The 22,251-nt window shown below is 49.7% G+C and overlaps 1 protein-coding gene across 1 annotated transcript in view; it reads right to left on the reverse strand.

The window, feature by feature from the left end:
* Window positions 1-21,308, reverse strand: part of METRN (meteorin, glial cell differentiation regulator) — a 25,686-nt gene extending 4,378 nt beyond the window's left edge. Inside the window, exons 1-3 of the mRNA XM_024208838.2 lie at window positions 21,287-21,308; window positions 12,397-12,754; window positions 6,287-6,714 (exon numbers count right to left, since the gene is read on the reverse strand). Of these exons, the coding sequence (XP_024064606.1) occupies window positions 6,287-6,714; window positions 12,397-12,754; window positions 21,287-21,308 (808 nt within the window). The remainder of the gene's footprint in view (window positions 1-6,286; window positions 6,715-12,396; window positions 12,755-21,286) is intronic.
* Between the last annotated feature and the right edge of the window lie 943 nt (window positions 21,309-22,251).

The raw sequence follows: 22,251 nt of genomic DNA on the forward strand, positions 1-22,251 counted from the left end.
GCAAGGGCAGCATGTGGAGTCCTCTGCCCCCAACCCGCCCCAGGGGCCGGAGCAGTGCGGGGTCAGGGCCAGGGCCACTGCATGCCACTGCCACCCTGGAGCCGCTCCAGGTAAGCGGCGCTGGGCCGGAGCCAGCACCCCGAACCCCTCCTGCACCCCAACTCCCTGCCCTGAGCCCCCCCGCCTGCACCCCAACCCCGTGCTCTGAGCACCCTGCCTCACCCTGCACCTCTCCTGCATTCCAAACCCCTGCCCTGAGCCCCCTCCTGCACTCTGCACCCCTCCCTGCACCACTACCCTGAGCCCACCCCGCACTGTGCACCCCCTCCTTCACCCCAACCCCCTTCCCTGAGCCCCCTCGTACACCTCGTACCCCTCTTCTGTCCCAACTTCTTGCCCTGAGCCCCTTCCTGCACACCGCACCCCTTCCCACACCCCGCACTCCCTCCCGCACCCCAAGCCCCTGCCCCAGCCATACACTCATGGCCCTACAAGCAATTTCCCCACGCAGATGTGGCCCTCGGGCCAAAAAGTTTGCCCACCCCGGCATAAGGAGTTAAGAGACCAGAGAAAACACATTTCAGAATTGGTGCACTAGCCCCCGGAACCAGAAAAACAAGTCAAGACACCACTGCCCACCCCTCCACCCCTGGAGTTCACACTCTGGAGCAGAGACTGAAAGAAATCCTTAAGTTGGGGTGCACATCTGTTTGAGCCAGGCTGCCCCCTGGGCTGAGGCCATGAGGATGGGCAGGTGCAACTGGACTAACTGCTGTTCATAACCCTCTCTGAGCTTTGCCAGATCTCATCAGGGCCTCCCAGAGGATTCAGGGGGCCTGGGGCAAAGCGGGGGAGTGGACATAAAAAAAGGCACCACCCGCTGCGGTGCTTGTACTCACCGGGTGGCGCTCTGAGTCAGCGGCGGTGGCGGGTCCTTCACTCGCGCCGCGTCTTTGGCAGCACTGAAGGGCCCGCCGCCGAAGTGCAGCCAAAGACCCGGACCACTGCCGGGTGAGTAGCCAGGGAAGGGATTCTCGGCCAGGGCTCGCGGGGCCCCTGCGGGGCCTGGGGCAAATTGCCCTACTTGCCCCCCCCACCCTCTGGGCGGCCCTGGATCTCATGGGCTAACCCTGCTTGGGCCACACACTACTTGGCCAAAAGAGGAATCATATTTAGCATTCATATTTCTCAAGCATTAATTTATCTTCGCATCTCCCTTCCCAAGGACCCAGGGAAGCATTATTCCATTTGGCAGCAAACAGAAGTAAAGTGACTTGCCCAAAGCAACACAGTGAATTGGCAGCAGAGTGCAAGAACTGAGCTCACAAATTCTTGACTATTAGCCCTAAATTCAAGTCACTAGACCACACAGCTTTTGTGTATCATGTTCCCCATGGAAAACTTCGTACACTTGCTTCATTTCTGTGGCATGGTGCCCTCCCAAAAACACACTCATAGGCTGATGTGTTCTGCTCCATCATCCTACAGTACTGTAGTATCTTTCCTGTAAGGGCTGTCTGGTGATGTTCCAAGCTGTGTACACCTGAGTTGCAGGCTGGGCGGTCCACACACACATGAGTTTTGGTCCTGCCTGATCTCCAATTTCTAGTAGTATTATTATGCGTCCCCTCTGCAACCTCTGTCAGTTAGCATCAAGTGGTCCTTGGGTCACAGTGAAGCCTGCTAAACAACCAGTGGGGCATTGGACGATCGAGATGCTAAAGAAGCACTCAAGGACGATAAGGCCATTACGGAGAAACGAAATGAATTCTTTGCATGGCTGAGGATGTGAGGGAGATTCCTAAACCTGAGCCATTCTTTTTAGGTGACAAATCTGAGCATCTGTCCCAGATTGAGGTGTCATTAGAGGAGGTTTTGGAACAAATTGCTAAACTAAACAGTAATAAGTCACCAGGCCCAGATGATATTCACCCAAGAGTTCTGAAGGAACTCAAATGTGAAATTGCAGAACTACTATCATTTAAACCAGCTTCTGTACCAAATGACTGGAGGATAGCTAATATGGTGCCAATTTTTAAAAAGGGCTCCAGAGGTGATCCTGGCAATTACAGGCTGGTAAACCTCACTTCAGTACCAGGCAAACTGGTTGAAACTATAGTAAAGAATAAAATGGTCAGACACATGGATGAACATAACTGGTTGGGGAAGAGTCAACATGTTTTTTTGTAAAGGGAAATCATGCCTCACCAATCTACTAGAATTCTTTGAGGGGGTTAACAAGCATGTGGATTAGGGGGATCCAGTGGATATAGTGTACTTAGATTTTCAGAAAGCCTTTGGCAAGGGCTCTCACCAAAGGCTCTTAAGCAAAGTAAGTTGTCATGGGATGAGAGGGAAGGTGCTCTCATGGATTGGTAACTGGTTAAAAGATAGGAAACAAAGGGTAGGAATAAATGGTCAGTTTTCAGAATGGAGAGAGGTAAATAGTGGTGTCCCCCAGGGGTCTGTGCTGGGACCAGTCCTATTCAACATATTCATAAATGATCTGGAAAAAGGGGTAAACAGTGAGGTGGCAAAATTTGCAGATGATACAAAACTACTCAAGATAGTTAAGTCCCAAACACACTGCGAAGAGCTACAAAAAGATCTCACAAAACTGGGTGACTGGGCAACAAAATGGCAGATGAAATTCAATGTTAATAAAAGCAAAGTAATGCACATCGGAAAACATAATCCCAACCATACATATAAAATGATGGGGTCTAAATTAGCTTTTACCACTCAAGAAAGAGAGTTGTGGATACTTCTCTGAAAACATCCACTCAATGTGCAGCAGCAGTCAAAAAAGTGAACAGAATGTTGGGAATTATTAAGAATGGAATAGATAATAAGACAGAAAATATTATATTGCCTCTATATAAATCCATGGTACGCCCATATCTTGAATACTGCATGCAGATATGGTCGCCCTAGCTCAAAAAAGATATATTGTAATAGGAAAAAGTTCAGAAAAGAGCAACAAAAATGATTAGGGATATGGAACTGCTGCCATATGAGGAGAGATTAATAAGACTGGGACTTTTCAGCTTGGAAAAGAGACGACTAAGGGGGGGTAGGATAGAGGTCTATACAATCATGGCTGGTGTGGAGAAAGTAAGGGTTATTTACTTCTTCTCATAACACAAGAACTAGGGGGTCACCAAATGAAATTAATAGGCCTCAGATTTAAAACAAAAAGAAGTATTTTTTCACACAATGCACAGTAAACCCATGGAACTCCTTGCCAGAGGATATTGTGAAGGCTAAGACTATAACAGGGTTCAAAAAAGAACTAGATAAATTCCTGGAGGATAGGTCCATCAATGCCTATTAGCCAGTATGGGCCAGGGATGGTGTCCCTAGCCTCTGTTTGCCAGAAGCTGGGAATGGACGACGGGGGATGGATCACTTGGTGATTAACTGTTCTGTCCATTCCCTTTGGGGCACCTGGCACTGTCGGAAGACAGGATACTGGGCTAGATGGACCTTTGGTCTGACCCAGTATGGCCGTTCTTATGTTCACAGACCCCTCATTCTGCTAGGTGCTGTATGTACGCATAGCAAGAGACAGCCCTGGCCTAAAGAAGTTACAGGCTGAACAGACAGGATCGATAAGGAGAGGGAGAAAGCAAGCATGACCACCCTTGCTTTACAGCTGGGGAACAAAGTGCTTAAATGCAGGGCTGCCCGGGGGCGGGGGGGGGGCAAGTGGGGCAATTTGCCCCAGGCCCCGCAGGGGCCCCCACGAGAGTTTTTTGGGGCCCCTGGAGTGGGGTCCTTCACTCGCTCCAGGGGCCCCGGAAAACTCTTGCAGGGCCCGGGCCCCCGGAGCTTCTTCCGCTCCAGGTCTTCAGCTGCAATTTGGCAGCGGGGGGTCCTTCCACCCCAGGACCCCGCCGCCAAAGACCCCAGGCCCCCTGAATCCTCTGGGCGGCCCTGCTTAAATGACTTGCCCAAGGTCAGCCAAGGAGTCTGTGGCAGAGCCAGGAATTGAACCGACTCTCAGCGTGCTGTGTTAAGCCTTCCTCCCAGTACAGTTTATCCTTCCCCCAATGTGTCAGTGCTTTACAAACAGCAATTCATGTAGCCTTGCCCCTCCCCTGCATGGTAGTTCATTGTTGGCATCCCCAGTGCAGAGAGCGGGAAACCGAGCAGTTCAATGACTTGCCCTGGGAACAGAATACAGAGTCCCTGACTCAGAGCACACTCACGGGACCACCATGTGCCCTTTGAGGAGGAGGCTCTTCTACTGAAGAAACTACCTGTACAAACTGGGAGGTAAGAGCCAAATGTGCTCCATAGCAGCATTAATCATCTGTTAACCTCAAACCAGTCCCTTTGAAACTGAACTGGTGACAGCCATGATGGGAGAGGGGCAGCTCCAGCCATTCTTGGGACATTCTGAACAGGACCATGAATGCTATTTCTCACCAAGGGGAAATGTTTCCTCTACCCCAACCCCAGTATTCTTTAATAATCGGAAATACACAGTGACTTACAGCTGGCGGTGGAGGAAGGCAATGACATGCTCCCCTTCTGTGAGGCTAGAGATGGAGCCAGGGATTTGGCTTGAGCCCAAGTTTCCCTTGGTCTGGATGACCCTACGACATGCATGTCCCTCCCTGGTTCAAACACTGCTGAGCTTTAGGGCTGAGAACCCAGAGCGGGAGGAGAACTTTCCCAGTGTTCAAGGTGCCTGGGATTCAACAGTCGGTTTCTGTCCTCTTATACAGACAGGCTCAGGTTGTATCTAGGCTCGAGGTTCCCAGACAAGCCCTTGTGGCAGGTGTTAGTGTTATGGTACCTTTACATAGGGTGATGAACCTGACTAGGACAGACTAGCTCCCCAGGCAGGGAAGGTTATGCTTGGCCTGTTGCTAGCTCTGTGGCAACATACTGCTAATGCACCCAGCCCACAGCTTCCAGATCTTTGTGCTCTTTCCCTGACCAGGGGCCAGCTCTGCTGCCATCGGAGGCTGTTCCTATGGCTGGGAAGGTGAAGAGGTGGAAGAGAACCATTGCTGCAGGGCCAGGCTACTTCTTTCCAAATCCCCTCTCCTGAAAAAACAGTCACACTAATCCCATGTTTAGGGTTCCCAGGGTGCTGCGAGAGTGCAGCCCTTGCGGTTCCGGTGGGGGGAATGCCTGGGTTGCCATGGTGACCAGGAGAGCCCCTTATCTCTGGGGTGGCTGAATGGCAAGGATGTCTCTCGCGGGCCCCACAGTGGACTTTTGTTAGCTCAGCCATGAGGGGAGATAGTGCCGATTAAACATGCCTATAGGAGCTGCTTTGCGATCCTCCTCTGGCTCCTGGCTTCGCTCTCTGAACATGCTCAGGCAGAGAGGCCAGCTTGGGTTACTGTCCTCTCCCTGTCCCCGACAGGAGGCCCACATGATGCGGGTCCTTTAGCATCCAGTGGCTGGAACCTCCTGCAGCTTGTGCCTCTTTGCAGCCTGGAGCTGCAAGAAACCCAAGAAGATTCCCACTGACCAAAGAGCGCCTACTGTGTAACAGCCATGTGGCTCAGGGCCCTGCTATCGCTGTCAATAATGGGCCCAATCCCGGCACCTGACTCATGCAAAACTTCCCATTGTCTTCAATAATCAAGGAGAATTTTGCCTGAGCACAAACTAAGTAAGGCCTTGAGGACTGGCCTGTTATTAACTAATTATCCTGTAAGGTACGTCAGCAGTGGTACCCTGATTTTACAGAGAGGGAAGCTGAAGTACAAAGAGGTGAAGCAATTTGCCCAAGGTTACACAGTGAGTCAGTGTCAGAATCAGGAATAGAACCCAGGAGTCCTGGGTCCTTGTGCCCTGCTCCAGCAAGCCTCCCTCTCTAAAAGGATGTGCACAAGCCTAGATTTTCAGCTGGCCCTGGTAGAACAATGCAGTAAGGAATCTTATCCTGCTGGAGCAGCAGCTTGTGTCAGGAGGGCACTGCTGTGGTGGATCTCATTATCCTTGCCCAGTGAGGGAGGAGCCTGGCAAAGTCACAGAACAGGACAGGAGGGCAATACGGATTAGCAGCGAAATTGGTTAATAGTCGTGGTGTAACCCACACACCTCCTGGGTGGAGTGTTCTGTTCCCTCTAGAGGCCACTTAGAGAGAGAGATTAATGAGTCTTCTTTACAGACTTAGCTAACAGTTATATGGCTTTTAGCGCATGCAGTAGAGGCTCATGCATTTAGCTCCAGAGGTCCTAGGTTCGATCCCGCCCGCAGATGACCAGGGTCTGTCAGTGTTACATTTGCACCCTGTGGAGCCATGCCACTAGCTATTTACCTTCCATGCTGAAGTTGCTGGAGGGCAGTGAGAGGCGTGAGTTCCAGTCTCCCCGCAGCTCATAGCGGAAGGAAGCGATCCGACGGCTGATGTCCTGGTGCAGGGTAGACTGAAGGAACAGTGCTACTTTCTCCTGGGGCAGCCAGCTGAAGCAATGCACCCTGGGGCGGAGGGATGCATCTGCCTCAGACAGCAGCAGCTCCAGGATCCCATTCCTCTCCAGATAGATCTGAGCTCCTCGGAAAGTGCTGGAGGGCTTGATACAGGTGGTGACCTGTCTGGGGCTCTTCCATTTGGCTGCAGTGCTCGTGGGGAGGCGGGGGGAGAGGCTGAGGCGTAAAGCCCCAGCTGGATACAGCCACTCCAGTGAGCCCTCAGCACAGTGTAGAGAGATCTGCTCCACGCTGCCTGATTCCTGGGACAGGCCACTGCAAGGAGAGAACAAACTAATGTTACCATAGTGCTAGCCCACATATGTGGCCCACAATGTGTTAGCTGGGCCGCAGGGGCCAGGTGGCAGGGCAGCGGCAGCCCGGACCCCAACCTGGACCCCGGACCCCAGCCGCATGGGTTGAGAACCACTGTATTAGCCCTTTGGCACAAGGCTCTCTATCCCAGCATGCTCCCGGGGCACTTCAGCTCCCAATGACCCCACCATGCAGCAGATTAAACTAGCATCCAATGGCCACAGCTACCAGCACTGACCCCACTTGCCCAAGAGCCTTGGGAGTAGGACTAGGCCCTGATCCTCCAAGGTATTTAAGTTAGGTGCTTACATCCCATTGATTTGAGTGGGAGTTAAGCGTTTAACTCCCTTGCAGGATCTGGGTCTTAGTGACTGGGGCACTCCATGACGGAGCGAGAATGTGGGAGCATGGCTTGTAACAAAGAGTCAGGCTGAACACTCTCCTCTTGTCTTCCTCCTCCAGTTCTGGGCTGGCTTCATGCCTACTTGCTCCTTCCTCGTGGAGCAGCCTGCTCAATTACTATGCAACCAGCTTGGAAATCACCTGTTCCAGGTGGAGATGGACCTGAGTCAGACCTTGGATCCCCAAATCCACCCCCCCTTCCAAACTTCTTAGCTGTTCCCCATTTTTCTCTGGGTGCTGAACCCAGACCTTGGCTCCGGACACCCTGATGCTTTGGTGAAGTTCAGATGCAAACGCAGAGCTGGGGGCCCCTTTCTCTACCTCGCTGCAGAAGCAGCATGACAATCATAGAATCCTAGGTTAGAAGGGACTGCAAGAATCAGCTAGTCTAACCCCCTGCCAAGATGCAGCATTATGAGGCGCAAAGGCTCCAGGAAATGAAGCTGCTCCTATTCCAATGGGTTTGGAATGCCTATTATATCAGCATCTCCCAACCAAAGACACCGCTAAGCTTGAATACATGGCATACCAGGCTCCAGGCCTGGACGTCTCATGCTCTTCTTTATCCAAATTATGCCTGATCCTCCCAAGAGATGGACATGCAGCTCCTCTTTTCCTAAGACCTCTCCTCTTTTTGGCTGCCTGGCCACTACCAAACTCCTCCCTCCCATAGCCAGAATTTTCAAGCCTGGCCTCTGATTGTGAGGGGAGGCCCTCAGGTTTTTTTGGGGGGGAGCGGGGGGCTAATATCTTGCACCTTATTGTCTGAGCTACTGGGCCCCAGCAGCTTGTAGAGATTTCACTTGTGGATGCTCAGCACCTCCTCGTTCAAGGTGCCTCTAGAGAGTACCTACAAATCACTGGTCTCTGTGACATTGTTGGCCTAAGGTTTTGTCATAATCATTGAGTTTGGGGCCGGAAGTGGCCACCAGATCTAGTCTGATCCTCTGCATATCCCAGGCCTCACACACCACTCGGGAGTTTTTGTTGTCTCCTGGCTTTTGCTTTCCTAACTGAAAGGACAGGAGCTCGGTACAGGGAGTCTGCATGGGGCCCTGGTCAGCAAGCCTTTCCTTCCAGAATAAATGGCAATGTATAGTATTCTCCTTACTCAAAGGTGAACCCGAGGGGTTTGGCTGAGAAGCGACAGAGAAGGCTGGAGCCCCATACAGCTGTCCTAAGAGGTGTCCATCAGAGGGAGCTCTCGGGGGGGGCAGGTTGTGGGGGCTCTGGGAGTAGCTTGCCCCTGCGCCCTCCTGTTGTCTTTTACAAATTAAAGCCCAGCTTTCTCCTGAATCCGAGATGGGATTTATTCTGCTTTCCTTCTGCTCTCACCTGTTGTGCAAGAAGAGATTTGAGGCCATTCAGAGTAAACTTAGTTGAGCAGCAGGCCTGAAGATGCTTGCTCTGGGCAAAGTAATCCTGCTGCTCTACTATGCTGCTGCCTTGTATACATCTCTAGGCACGCGGAGTGTGCACAGAATAAACAACAGAGAGTGCAGGGGGGAGTCCCCCTTGCTGGAGGATGGCCTATGGCCTCCACTTTTCTCCATGCTAATGTTTAGAATTTATAGCCTCTCCTGGAGCCTTAACCTAGCCCCTCCCTGCAGGCCTGGAACCAGGGGCGGCTCCAGGCACCAGCGCATCAAGCGCGTGCCTGGAGCGGCAAGCCGCGGGGGGGCGGCCTGCCGGTCGCCGTGAGGGCAGTTTCGGCGGCAATTTGGCGGTGGGTACGCTGAAGGCGCGGGACCGGTGGACCTCCCACAGGCATGCCGCTGAAGGCTGCCTGACTGCCGTGCTTGGGGCGGCAAAATACATAGAGCCGCCCCTGCCTGGAACAACCGTTTGGTACAGGATCTCGGTGTCCTTCAGTGACATTCCCCTGCAGGGAAGGCAGAATTTTAAGGCTCCAGGATTGTATCTCTCCTTTGATGTTTGATAGCCCTTTTTAGCTAAGGATAAGCAATCAAGCAATTAATCATCGGTCCCCTTTCCCCCACAATGAGGTGGATCAGATGGGTAAAGTGAGCCACAGAGAGACTTGTGCAAGGTCACACCATGAGCCTGTAGCACAACCTAGGCAGCTCAGCTCCTAATCACGTTCCTGACCCACAACACCATATTTTATCTGTAATGCAAATGAAGATACATTAGAATCCCATATGTGCAAACAGAATGGAGGCTCTGAGAGGCAGCATGCACTAATGTATAGGGCACCCAGCTGGGACCGTTATAGCAAACACATAGCAAGATACAGTCTCTGCCCCAAAGTGCTTGCAGTAGAGAAGACAGGCAAAGGATTTGAGGGGAAACCAAGGCACAGAGCAGGGATATGACTTGCAAAGTAGCAGAGACAGGAATAGAACCAGTCACAGTTTAGTGCCCTATCCATTCTACCTCCTGTTTCTTTGTTTTTTAAACAAAAAAAATATAATAAAACTACTGTGTTGTTCTATAGTTCTTTCCACCCAAAGAACTCAAAGCAGGCAGGGATATATAAGGAGCACTTCACACCTGTATTGAAATACCTTTGATATGAAACACAGCAGTTGCTAAGCTGTAGTGTTACTGTGTGCTGTTAGTTGAAGTGCAGAAAACTGTAGCTGTATCTGATTTAAACTATAGGTAAGATTTTGGAAGGCAAACACTAATTACCGTCTTTGGAATTTGGTCCGTACACACTTAATGCTGACAAAGAATGCCAGGGAATCATTAATGAGAACAAATGGCTGGGATCTTGGTTTGCTGTCTTATCTCAAAGGTGCTAAGAGGCTTAAGAAAGAAGAATAATCTTTTAGGTTTTTTTAAGTGGGGTCTCCCTCCAAGGACTGACCCAGCCCAACTCTGAGTAGTTTGAGAAAGTGCATACATTAAGCTAGTAGGGCTTGCAGTCTACCAGCCAGCAAGTCTTCCCCAGTGTTCTATTGTAATACAAGTTGAGTCTTTGACCAGGGAAAGGAGGGAGAGAAATATCTGCCCAGGTTGGTCCCCCAAAATTGTGAATCTGCAGCCAGGCCCCATAACAAACAGTGAAATCCACACAGTTACAGCCTGGCAGAAAAAACTAGTTCAGTCATTCACTAGATATTCACATATGATCCAAAAGAGGGACCAAGTCATTTATTTGGAAACCTTTTGAGGGCTACTGATTCTGTTAAATCTCTGCTGTAAAAACAACAGCCAAACTTTTCCAAAGTAGTTCCAAAGCTTTTGGAACAGTAAGAGTGTAACAATATGAATACTTCTCCATTCTTTGCACTATCGCACTGGTAAGCAAGCAAAAATCTCAGCAGGAGGTGGAAGGACATAGGTCTTTAATCCAAACTGAACCAGTGACAGTCACTTGACCTGTTTTTGCTCCTTTGTAGTTAACTCATCTGTAGAATTGCACATAGGCAAAAACACTGAGAAACAGATGCTGCCACTGAACTATCTTGAGGATGTTTTTTAAAGTGCCCATGGTGCTGCCATCTGTACGTCTAGCTCTCCTATCTGCAAAGGCATTTTCACAGCAGTTAGGTTGTCTCTCATCATATAGATTATAGAACCATAGGTTTCAAAGGGACCGCAAGGGTCAGATAGTCTAACCCCCTACCAAGATACAGGATTTGTTGTGTCTAAACCATCCAAGACAGATGGCAATCCAGCCTCCTTCCATGTTGGTACTTCAGCATGGCTTGGAGGCCTCAGTCAGGCCCCACTGTCCTAGGCACTTAGGGTGACAGACATCCCGAATTTATAGGGACAGTCCCGATTTTTGGGTCGTTTTCTTATATAGGCTCCTATTACCCTCCACCCCCTGTCCCGATTTTTCACATTTGCTGTCTGGTCATCCTATAGGCACTGTACCCACACAATGAAAAGGTGTTCCAAGCCCCAGGGCTCTTATAGTAACTGCTTGACAAACCTTGCTTTGCTCTCAGCTCTGAACAATGTTTGTGGTTTTAAATGGCTCCTTGGCATGGGAGTTCTGCAACCTCCCAACAAAATCATGTCAAAGAGCAATTTGGCTCATGTATTAAAGCAGGCTGATCAGAGGCTTTTTATTTTGAGGCTTTCACTTGAGTTATTTTCCTATGAAAGCAGGCAGCATGGTGTATTTGGAAAGGATCAGCTACTGCTGCATCTGATTTTATTGTTCACTATTGATATTATTATGAAGTGCAAAACAGGTTGGAGAGGACAGGGAATCAAGAAACTGCAAGTGGCAGAGGTCTGTAACTCTCACTTGTCCCTGTAACACTGCAGGGAGTAAGATCACTGTTTAATTCTAGGGGGCAGCTTTGATCTTCCAAGGGGACATGCCATAAAAATGAGAAAAAGTAAACAAACTCCAGCACTTTCAGTTCTTTACTCCTTTCTCCCCACCTCCACCTTGCAAAGAAACAATGAGAAGCCTGCAGCCCAAGGATGCAATAAAACGATCAGCACACCAAGTAAAATCCACCACTACGCAGCACAGAGAAGCTGGGGTAGCCAGCAGGAGGGTTTATGTGGTGCAGAGACCATAACTTCTGCCGGAGGACACAAGATGCTGCCCCTCACAGAGACACGGTTTGGGAGGATGGATGTTGTTCTCTCAGACTGGATTTAAGTTAAAACCTTGTAAGCTTTCATCTAGCTAGCTTTGAGGGAGATACTTTCCCCCTCTGATAGCAATCAGGGGATGGGGGACAGAACCCAAACCATCACCTCCTTAGGGGAAAGCAATCTATTTTCCCCAGAGGCTCTGTGAAAGTTAAACGCAATTGACTAAAAATGGCAGCCACAAGAATTGGAATTTTCCTTTTCTCAAACATAAAGTTGGAAATTCAATATTTCCCTGGGCACAGGTTAGTAAGAAAAATGCAAACTTCTGGTTAAAAGCTCCTCTCCTTTACACCATTGACTTCAGTGGGTTTACTCCCGATTGACACCAGGATAAGTGAGAACAAAATCAGGCCCCCTCTCTTGATACTTATAGCAGCTCAGCCAGAACATGCACTACCCCATCCACCAGCTCCTTTCTTAGAGTGACACCCTAAACTCTGCTGCACCAGCCTTTTATTCATTAATACCCATCCAAACTCCCACTGAAGACAATGGGGCTGGAAGATCTGAGGCTGCATTATTAACAGAAAGTTATCTGAGTTTCTGGACAAAGCAGATAGTTTCCCACCATAGGGCCCATTTAGCACTGTGCGATCTCTGGCGATCCTTGCCAATGGTTACTTATTTTTAATTGAGGACCGAAGTCCGTACCTCCCCCTCCAGCTGCACTGGTCTTCCGAGTAACTGCAAAGGACCGTATCCAGGACACCAAGGCAAAGAGCCCACAGCACCAAAGGCATCTTCTCTGAGATCTCGTCTCCCAAGAAAGCAGAAGGAGGAGGAATCAAATGCCAGAGCCTAGTGTAGAGCCTCCTTCCCCAACAGACACCATGCTGGAATGTGCGTGGGGAATTAACGCCTGCATGTCTCCGCCATCCATCTCCCCAGGCCTCCGCCGCAAAAGTTGTCAGGATGCAAAGCAGGATTTCCCTCCTTCCTCCTGCTAGTCCGGAGTGATGCTGTGATTCAGAGTCGGGGGAAAGCAGTGGAGATGAAAGTGACCAAGAGGCTTATAGTGAAATTGACTAAGGTGTCCACAGATTGCTGGTCAAATTCAACTACGATGGACTAAGGGGTGAATGCGCGGGGGACGGGGGGGAGGGAGATGATTTGTGATTCTCCAATCGGAGCAGGGCTCGGAAACTTTCAGCCAATCGGAGCCGAGAGAAGAATGAGGCGTGGGCTCCCTTTCCCATCAACAACTAGAATTTGAGGAAAATATAATGAAATAGAAAAAAAAGAATGAAAAAGCTGATTTGAAGTGATTGTTGTCCAGATGCGAGGAGTTCAGCACACAGACAGCTGCTGGTGTGCACAGTGATTTGAGGGAAGGAGGATGTTTAATTTTTGAGAACGGTTTGTGGAAATATATATATACTGCTGATTGATTAAATGGTAAAATATACATGAACACAACTTGTAAACAAACCCCTTTCTATTACACATATACACAACATGAATAATACACGGACTCAATGAGCCTTTTGCACATAGGATCTGACCTCCCTAGGACTAATATTTATCTTGGAAAATGTGATTGTCAAATCTGTGGTTTTGAGGTGAGCTAAACAGGAAATGCCAGTTTGGGTAGATCTAATCAGGATGCAGGTTGTTTGAATTATAAATGGTATTTACAATATAAGTTAAGTAATATCAAATTATGCATAAAGGGCCAAATTTGATGTCCCTGCTCAGTTTTTACTTCATCCTTATTCAGAGCATGAAGCCAATGGAGCTGTGTACAATCTTAAGAAAGGTTCTTATAATTTGATCATCTAACTTTGTAACAGGATTTTCGCCTGACTTAGAACTTCAGAATTTGGCCCACTGTGTATCTGAGCCAACCCTTTTTTTGTCTGTAGCAATGCAATAGAATTGCATTACAGGTTTGTTAAGAGCTCTGAAAACATACAGGGAATGCATTCCCCATTACCCAGTTGTTGCTGTTATTAGCCTGTTCATCAGCATAGCATAAAACTCCTTTCTGTCTTTCTTTCTTTTTTTTTTTTTTTTTGCAAAAGCAGTTCCTAATGATTTTATTTTTTTCAGACGCTATTGTCCCAGGTCCACAAGCCCTGCAATTAATTAAATTTCCATTGGAGTGATAGCCCGCCAAAATGTTTGAAATAAACATGGAACAATTTCAATGCAATGATACAGGCAAGAGAACAAAGTCTCTAGGGAGAGGGTGGAGCAAAATGGAAATGAGGGATTGTAAATTTGGATGGAAGAAAGAAAGAAAGGGAAGGGGGGTTGGGGTAGGGAAAAGGAGGCTGAAATCTGGATTCAGAGCCCTCAGGCCATGAAATGATACTGAAAGAAGTCAATCTGTTGGAATCCATAGAAAATGAGTCCAATCTGAAAGCGGTGGCATGGTCCATTATTATGCTCTTGTCTGATAATAAACCAGAAGCAGAAGAAGTTTAAGGTGGAACAAGTCCTGGGGGAAAGCTTGTGAGTAGAAAGGAGCCAGAGGAGAGATGCACACAGAAGGATACTGTTGTTAAATTAGTGTTAAATTAAATTAAATTAAATACCGAGGTATGCCAGAGACACCGCACCAGTCACAGTGACTGTCAGCCCAGAAGTTGGCATGTTTGTTGGGTAAGATCTGTTCAGTGGATGGATCTGATCAAGGTTTCCTTCAGTGTGTAAAACCCATTTCACGTTCATTTGTCTGGGTTTATATATGGCCCACATCCCCATAGAATCTGAGCACCTCACAATCATTAAAGAATTTTATCCTCACAACAGCCCTGTGAGAGTGGGATGTGTTATCTAACCACTGTTTGATCAATGGGGAAATGGGGATTAGGGTGGATTAAATTATTTGCTTAAGGTCACAAAGGAAGTGTACAGCTGAGCCAGAAGCTGAACTTAAGTCTCCTAGTCCCAGGATCCTATCCACTAGACTAGACCACCCTTCCCCTCCTTCTATTAATAGGGCTTGACAGTTTAGGTAACCTGCACCCAGCTAAGAACAGCCAGAGCTGCAAAGCTTGGATTCAGAGCAAAGCATTTCCCAAGTTTTAGGGGATGGGATTTGGGTTCAGACTTGTTTAAGAGAGGAATTATTTAGCAGCCTCAGACAAGGATACCACTGATACAGCCCTTGGCAGTGCCCCTTGGGATAATTGGCTTGTTGGCCAAACCTTAGTGAGTACTACTGGTTTAGCTCATGTGCCTGATGAAAACATTGTCTATATCAATACTGTTGTTTGTCTTCAAGCAGGTATATTTTGCAACAGGTTGTGACAACCTACCACTTTAAGGTTATCACAGCAGCTGCTCCTTCCTTCACTGTGATGGCAAGGAGAGAATTCAGACCTCCTGCTCCAAAACCACAAGCCCTCTACCACTTGTGCTGAAGGTGAGTTTCTCTAAGCAGTATAGGGCCTATGATATATCATTGAGAAGTTCTGATTCCATCCACTAGATGGCAGAAGCACATATACATAGTGGGTAGTTAATCACAGTATTTTCATTTCACAATTGCATACTACAGCCAATGTAAAATACTAAATAATTTAAAAGCTATGAAAAGATCACACTTAACATGCATATACTTACATCCTCAAACATTACTTTTTACAAATGAGACCTCATATAACAGAGGTGTACATTAGCCTCATTTTACTGATGGGGAAGCTGAAACTAAGAGAGCTTAAAGGTATGTCTACACTGCAATTAGACACCTGCAGCTGGCCCGTGATGACTGACTCATGCTCATGGGACTTGGCCTAAGGGGCTTTTAATTGTAGTGTGTAGACATTTGGGCTCAGGTTGGAGCCTGGGTTCTAGGACCCTGTGAGGTGGGAGGGTCCCAGAGCTCAGGCTTCAGCCCAAGCCTGAACATCTACATTGCAATTAAACAGCCCTGGAGCCTGAGCCTCGTGAGCCCGGGTCAGCTGGCATGGGCCAGCTGTGGGTATCTCATTGCAGCATAGCCATACCCGAAGTGACTTGCTGAAGGTCACAGTACAAAGGCAGTGGCAGAGTGGGGTTAAATGCCAGAAGCTTATGAATGAGTGTCCTGTGTTCAACTTCAATCAACTTGATAATGCTGCCCCACGAACGAGCCCCATGGCTCAGGGTTATGCCCCTCCATCCCTCCCCAAGTTCCTAAGCATGTCTCTATTAAACCTGAGGTGGGAGAGGGATGTGACAGGACTAATGCTGCCTTCTGGGCCAAGTCGCTCCTCAAAGCAAATGAACATGGCTGAGGTACAGCCCTTTTTTAATGCAAATGCTGACAGGTCCTGGAGCTATAGTGGCTCTGAAATGATCTGTACACACTAGGCATGAGGCAGTGATGCCCAGAGAAAAGTCCCTCTTCCTGTGATCTCATTGACTTCTGGGAGATCCTTTGGGCCACACCATGTCTAAGACAGAGAAGAGTTTCTACATCAAACTGATTTTTTTCAATGGGTCCGCCTGTCTCTGTGCTACTCCGTGTCACAGGAGGAGCTGGTGAGGCCTTGCTTAGTGCTGACCAGAGTATTTGTAACAAAAATCCCCCCACTCTCCCAGAGGCGGATTATAGTTTTGTGGGACCCTGGGCCAGAGCAACTGGGGGCCCCTCCCCACCCCTTCCGCCTGCAGTCCCCCTCCCTCTCCCCTGCATTCCTGCTGGGGAAATGGGGTCAGGACACAGGGACTTGCCCCACTCTGCCTGCCTGGCGCTCTTGCCGGGGAGCGGGGTCGGGGTGTGGGCGCTTCCCCCGTTCCCTGGCAGGAGCACTGGCCAGGCAGAGTGGGACAAGCCCCTGCACCCTGACTCTGCTCCCCAGTAGGAGCGCCGGGCAGGCAGAGTGGGTTGGGGCGCAGGGGTGCCCATTTTTCTGGGGCCCCGCAATTGGCCAGGTGGAACCCACTGGGTTTGCTCCATTTAATCTGAAGGAAGAGGAGCTCCATTAGTGATGAGGTGCTGGACAAGCTGGCTGCTGCTCCGGTTTTAGGTTCCTCCTGCAGATGTTTTATTTCAGACTGTAGTACTGTGTCCCCCTGGAAGAACATTTGCCCAGGCTCCCCAAGTAAACACTAGCCCCGCTGCTATGTGGTGACGCCCACTGGGGTCCGTAAACCTCCATTGTCAGAGTGTAATCCCCCTCCCGCGCCCCCCTAGTTCGTTGCTGAGTCGCCTATTGTGTCCGGTATTCCCAGACGGCAGTCTGTAACCAGGGCTCTTTCATTAGCTATTTAACCTCTGGCCCGGAGCTGATACAGCTGTGCTCTTCAGGGGCTAGGCAGCACTCCTGCCTCCTGGCATTTCCCTTGTCACAAGCAGGCAGCTACCTTTATTTGAAAGCAGCCATGCAACAGGAGCTGCAGTCACCACCACAAGTCCCTGTCACACTGTCACGTCCACCCGGGCACCCACAACAACCTGTACAAAAACGCTCTCTGGTTTTCTCCTGATCTCATGCAATCCTAGCTTCTGTTTGAATGTTCTGGTGGGCCTGGGCATGTGGACATGGCCCTTCCCTCAGCCACCTGCCCTACCCATAAACACAAGCATTGAGGCTGGTGATTTGTGATCTGCAGGGCTAAGCCCCCACCCCCTTCATTCTGATCTGGGTCTCCTGGGTCCTGGGCTGTTGCCTCTCTGAACCTGAGATTCCCCCACGCCGTTCAGCCCATCCCTGACGAAGGGATGGGCCTAGCTGAATCGTGTACAAGGATAGATTTATGTCTCACGCATGGTCCAGAAAGGCATGAGAATCTGGGCCTTTCAAGAACAGTTATTGACATAGGGTTGTCAACTTTCTGGTTGCAGAAAACCGAACACCCCTGCCCTGCACCCTCCCGAGGCCCCACCCCTGCCATATCCCTTCTCTGCAGTCCTGCGTCAGCTCGCTCCATCCCCCCTCCCTCCATTGCTCGCTCTCCCCCAGTCTTGCTCATTTTCACGGGCTGGACAGGGGGTTGGGGTGCAGGAGAGAGTGAGGGCTCTGGGGTGGGGCCAGAAATTAGGGGTTCAGAGTGTGGGAGGGGGCTCCGGGCTGGGGCAGCTGGATAAGGTGTGGGAGGGGGTACGGGCTCTGGGCTGGGGGTGTGGGCTCTGGGGTGGGGCCAGAAATGAGGGATTCAGGGTGCTGGGGGAAGCTCCAGGCTGGGGCAGAGTGTTAGGGTGTGGGGGGGTGAGAGCTCTAGCTGGGGGTGTAGGCTCTGGTGTCGGGCTGGGGCTGAGGGGTTCAAAGTATGGGAGGGGGTGCAGTCTCTGGGAGGGAGTTTGGGTGTGGGAGGGAGCTCAGGGCTGGGGCAGGGGGCTGGGTGTGGGGGTGTGTGGGGTGTGAGATATGGGAGACAGTTAGGGTGCTGGAGGGGGTTCCAACCTGGAGCAGGGGGTTAGGGTGCAGGAGGGGGTTCAGGGTGCAGGTGCCGGGTGTTGCTTCCTTCAGGCAGCTCCTGGAAGTGGCCGGCATTTCCCTCCAGCTCCTAGGTGGAGGGGAGGCCAGATGGCTCTACGTGCTGCCCTCATCCATGGGCATCGCCCCCGCAGCTTTCATTGGCCATGGTTCCCAGCCAATGGGAGCTGCGGAGCCAGCACTCAGGGCGGAGGGTAATGTGCGGTGCCCCCATGGCTGCGCCTCTGCTTAGGAGCCAGAGGATATGCTGGCCACTTCAAGGAACCACATGGAGCCAGGGCATGCAGGGAGCCTGCCTCAGCCCTGCTGCGCTGTCAACCAGACTTTTAATGGCCTGGTAAGCGGTGCTGAGCGGAGCTGGCAGGGTCTCTTTTCGACTGGGTGTTCCCGTCAAAAACTGGATGCTGAGCAACCCTATATTGACATTAAAGTAACGTCTGAGCAGGACCCAGTGTGCTACGCATGGTACATGCACATAGTAAGAGACAAGCCTTGCTCTAAAAGTTTCTGATCTAAAGAGGCAGGGCAGACAATGTGTGGGAGAAAGGAATGAGTATTATTCTCCAGTCTACAAGTGGAGAATTGAGATGCAGAGAGATTAAGGCCCAGACCCTCAGAATTACTTAGGAGCTGAACTTCCGTTGATTTAAATGAGAGGTAAGTGCCTAAATACCTCTGAGGAGCTGGGCTGAAGTGACTGTCCCACGGTCCCACAAGGCTTGTGTGGTAGAGTGCAGTCCATGCGGGGCTCTAACCAGTGGCGGATTAATGCACGAGCCCATGGGGCCCGTGCCCAGGGGCCCTGGCCAATTTGGAGGCCCCAGAACTAGTGGGGGGGGGGCCACTGGTGCCAGAATTGTGGCCCCGCCCCCTGCTCCTCCTCTTTCCCCCAGGGCTCTGCCCCCTCCTCCTCCTCTCCCCCTGTTTCCCCCCTGAGGCCCTGCCCCCTGGCCAGGCCCGAAGCCAGAGCAGGGCTGTGGTAAGAGCCACCCAGGGAGCCCGTGCCGCTGTGGGGAGCTCCAGCTTCCAGCCTGGCCAGGGTGTGGGGCCTTGGGGGGAGAAGAGGAGCATGGGTGGGGCACCACGGCGAATGTGCTGCTAGCAGGGTCTGCGCTTCGTGGCGGGGAAGCTGATCATCATATCAGCTCCACTGCCACAAAGGGCAGCCCTTGCCGGCACCGCCACTTCTCACCAGCCTGAGGTCAATACTCCCATGTTAAAAAGTGGGGAGGCTTGGCCCCCCTGCCCTCCCCCAGTTCCAGCACCTCTGAGCCCCCAAGGTGTGGGAGGCTCAACTGCTCTTTGTGACCAGGGCCCCAGTACATCTTAATCCACCTCTGGCCCTAACCACAAGACCATCTATTGGTCAACATTGGGTGTGCTCTTTGGCCCATGGTAACCTTTAGGTTGAAATGTTCCCAATCAGTATTGAGTTGTTAAAGACAAGGATGCATAAAACCCCAGGTTCAAGCCTCTATGTCAGTTACACAAAATGTGTTTAGTAGAGTGATTGGGTAAGCAGATGGGCATGCAATTACCACTGACACTCAATGATGAAATAGCGTATCAAGGAGTGCTCAGTCCACTGACAACAGAGTGAAGTACAGCCTTATTACCCTGGAACCTAATGGATCCCTTTGGGTATTAATTGGAGTGCTCCTCAATTTAGCAAACCTACTCTTTTTCTGACCTATTATAATACTAATTAATATTAAACTACACTTTACTATAATTATATTTCTGCCCCTTTTTAATAGCTCTTTACATTACATGTATTTCAATTAACATCTGCACCAGTGCCCTTCCCATACTATAAATATAGATAGCATGTTAATAAAACATTCACAAATCTTAATAATCCTGCTCAAACCAGTTATAACCTTAACATAACAGTAACATAACCCCGGGTCAGAGCCTTGCTAACTCTTACTTTGCCATAACACTGTATCTCCAATTTATCTCTAATTTTTTCACACTAGCAACTTTAATTTCCTATACTCCTCTATATCTAGGCTAATTATTTCTTAACCTGTGCCATCTTATAGGTTACATATGACATAACCACTTTGTGACAGTTTCTCCTGATTGGCCAGCTGAGTTGAGAATGCCTAGTGTTTGTATAGTGCTTTGAGATCCGCGCATAGAGGGTGTTAGGGGTGGAAGTTTGCATGAAATGCTGAGAACTGAGTTTTGCCTTCCTCTGACAATGGATCTCCCAACCCTGATGCGGAGCCTAAGGATCGCCCTCTCTTGCAGTGAGCAGGGAAACCAGGTGCCATGTTCATTCAGTTCTGAACTTCCTCATGTTGTCCAGTGTGAAGAGATCATCCCCTCTGAGTGGAAGAAGGGGGTCTAGTCATTGTGTTTGCTCAGTTCTGAGGTGCCTCCCTGCTTCTCTGATTGGATCTCTCTTCATGGCCTTCCAGGGCATGAACTGTTCACGCCAACTGCTCAAATTCCACCACTGAGCAATTTGAGACCTCTTGAGATCCCTGATCTCTTAGGGAGGCACATACAGCTGGAAGTATATATAGAGCTTATCAAAGAAGAACCACAAGCAAGAAGGGCCAACTTATTGTTTATTGACCATGAACAGGTGCAGCTAACTCAGCAAAGTGAGCATCTGTCTGCAGGCTGGGAAAGAGCTAGTGAGTTATTTCCTCTGGGATGACCAGCCTTATGTCACCCGTATGGAGTGAAAAGTAGCTGTAAAACACGTTATTCACCGGGCTGGGAGCAGATGTGTTTCCATAGGTGAGGGTGGCCATGCCTCTCATACAGGGGAAGAAGTGTGTGCATTGTTCCAGCATTCCATTCCCAGAGTCCCACAGATGTGGTGGATTTCATCCAGCCAAGATGTGGAGGAGGCGCAGGACTGAGGTGTGATTGTTACATGCATTTACCACATTGGGGGATGTGACTGAGGAGCTGCAGAAAGCTTCTGGCCAGGCTGCAGGAAGCCTCAGTTCCATGCTTGGATTTGTCACTGGCCTTGGGCAAGTCACTTAATCTCTCAGTGCTGCAATTTCCCCATCTCTGAAATGGGGGTAATGCTACCAATCTCCTTTGTAAAGTGCCTTGAAATCTATGGCGGGAGAGTGCTAGGTTAGAGCTAGGTATTACTGCAGCTGCTACTTCCTGGACCTGCGGGTGTCAGGCAGGGTAGAATTTACCTTCTTCTTTATCAAAGGCCATCACCTGAGTTGTAAAGATGGGACACCTACATCCCGAGTAGCTCCTACATCCTCTGGCCCTCATTCAGGAAAATTCCTACTGAAAATCAATGAGAGATTAATACTGTCTAGGCTATAAACAAGCAGCTGCTGAAGACACTGGCCACATGGCAGCATGCTGACAGTTGCAGGTGAGCTAGCTAAACAGAGTCCTGCGGCTACTCCCTGCCAGCAGGCTAGCATTTTGAAATGTCTGATGTTGGCAGCCCCTGCACTAAGGAGGAGTGGAGTGTGTGTGTGAGGTGGGACTGCAGCTAGTCCTAAGGAGATGGCAGTATCAGGAAGGGATGTGTTTGAAGGCAGAATAGATATGAATATTCCATCAAGCTGGCCCTTATACATTATCCAGATCTTCAAAGAGAACTTAGCGCTAACTAAGCCAAGTTCTCTTTAGAGGGGCACGTTCCTTCCAGGAGCTACCACATGCATGGGGGGCGAGGGGACTGTGAGACGGCAGCTTTCAGCCATGTTTGGGGAGACAGCATGCACTGTACATTAACAACTAAGTATAATGCTCTCACAGATCCCTTTCTATGGGGACGAGTCTTACTTTTAAAGTTCTGTGGCTCAGTCTTTCTCCCATTGATGTCAATGTGAGTTATAATAGTAAATAGATTCTGGATGGGACACAAAGCCTCCTGCATCGAGGCTTAAGCCAATCTCTAGGGTTAGGAGGAGACTTCCCTAAAGAGAGATTATATCATAATTCCCTCTGGCAGTTTCTTGCCCTTCCACTAGGGCTCACTATTGTCAGAGATGGGGTACTAGACAATACGGTCCTCTGGTCTGATTTGCTCTTGTCAAGCAATCAGTTCCTATAAGTCTTGTCTAGGAGATTGCATTTGGCTCAGTGAGCGAATCTGCTTTCGGTCTCTGTTTCCTCGGCCACCTAACTTGATTTTAGA

Source organism: Terrapene carolina, unplaced genomic scaffold, assembly GCF_002925995.2.
Source record: "Terrapene carolina triunguis isolate 2854851 unplaced genomic scaffold, T_m_triunguis-2.0 Scaffold67, whole genome shotgun sequence".
NCBI classification, from domain to species: domain Eukaryota; kingdom Metazoa; phylum Chordata; order Testudines; family Emydidae; genus Terrapene; species Terrapene triunguis.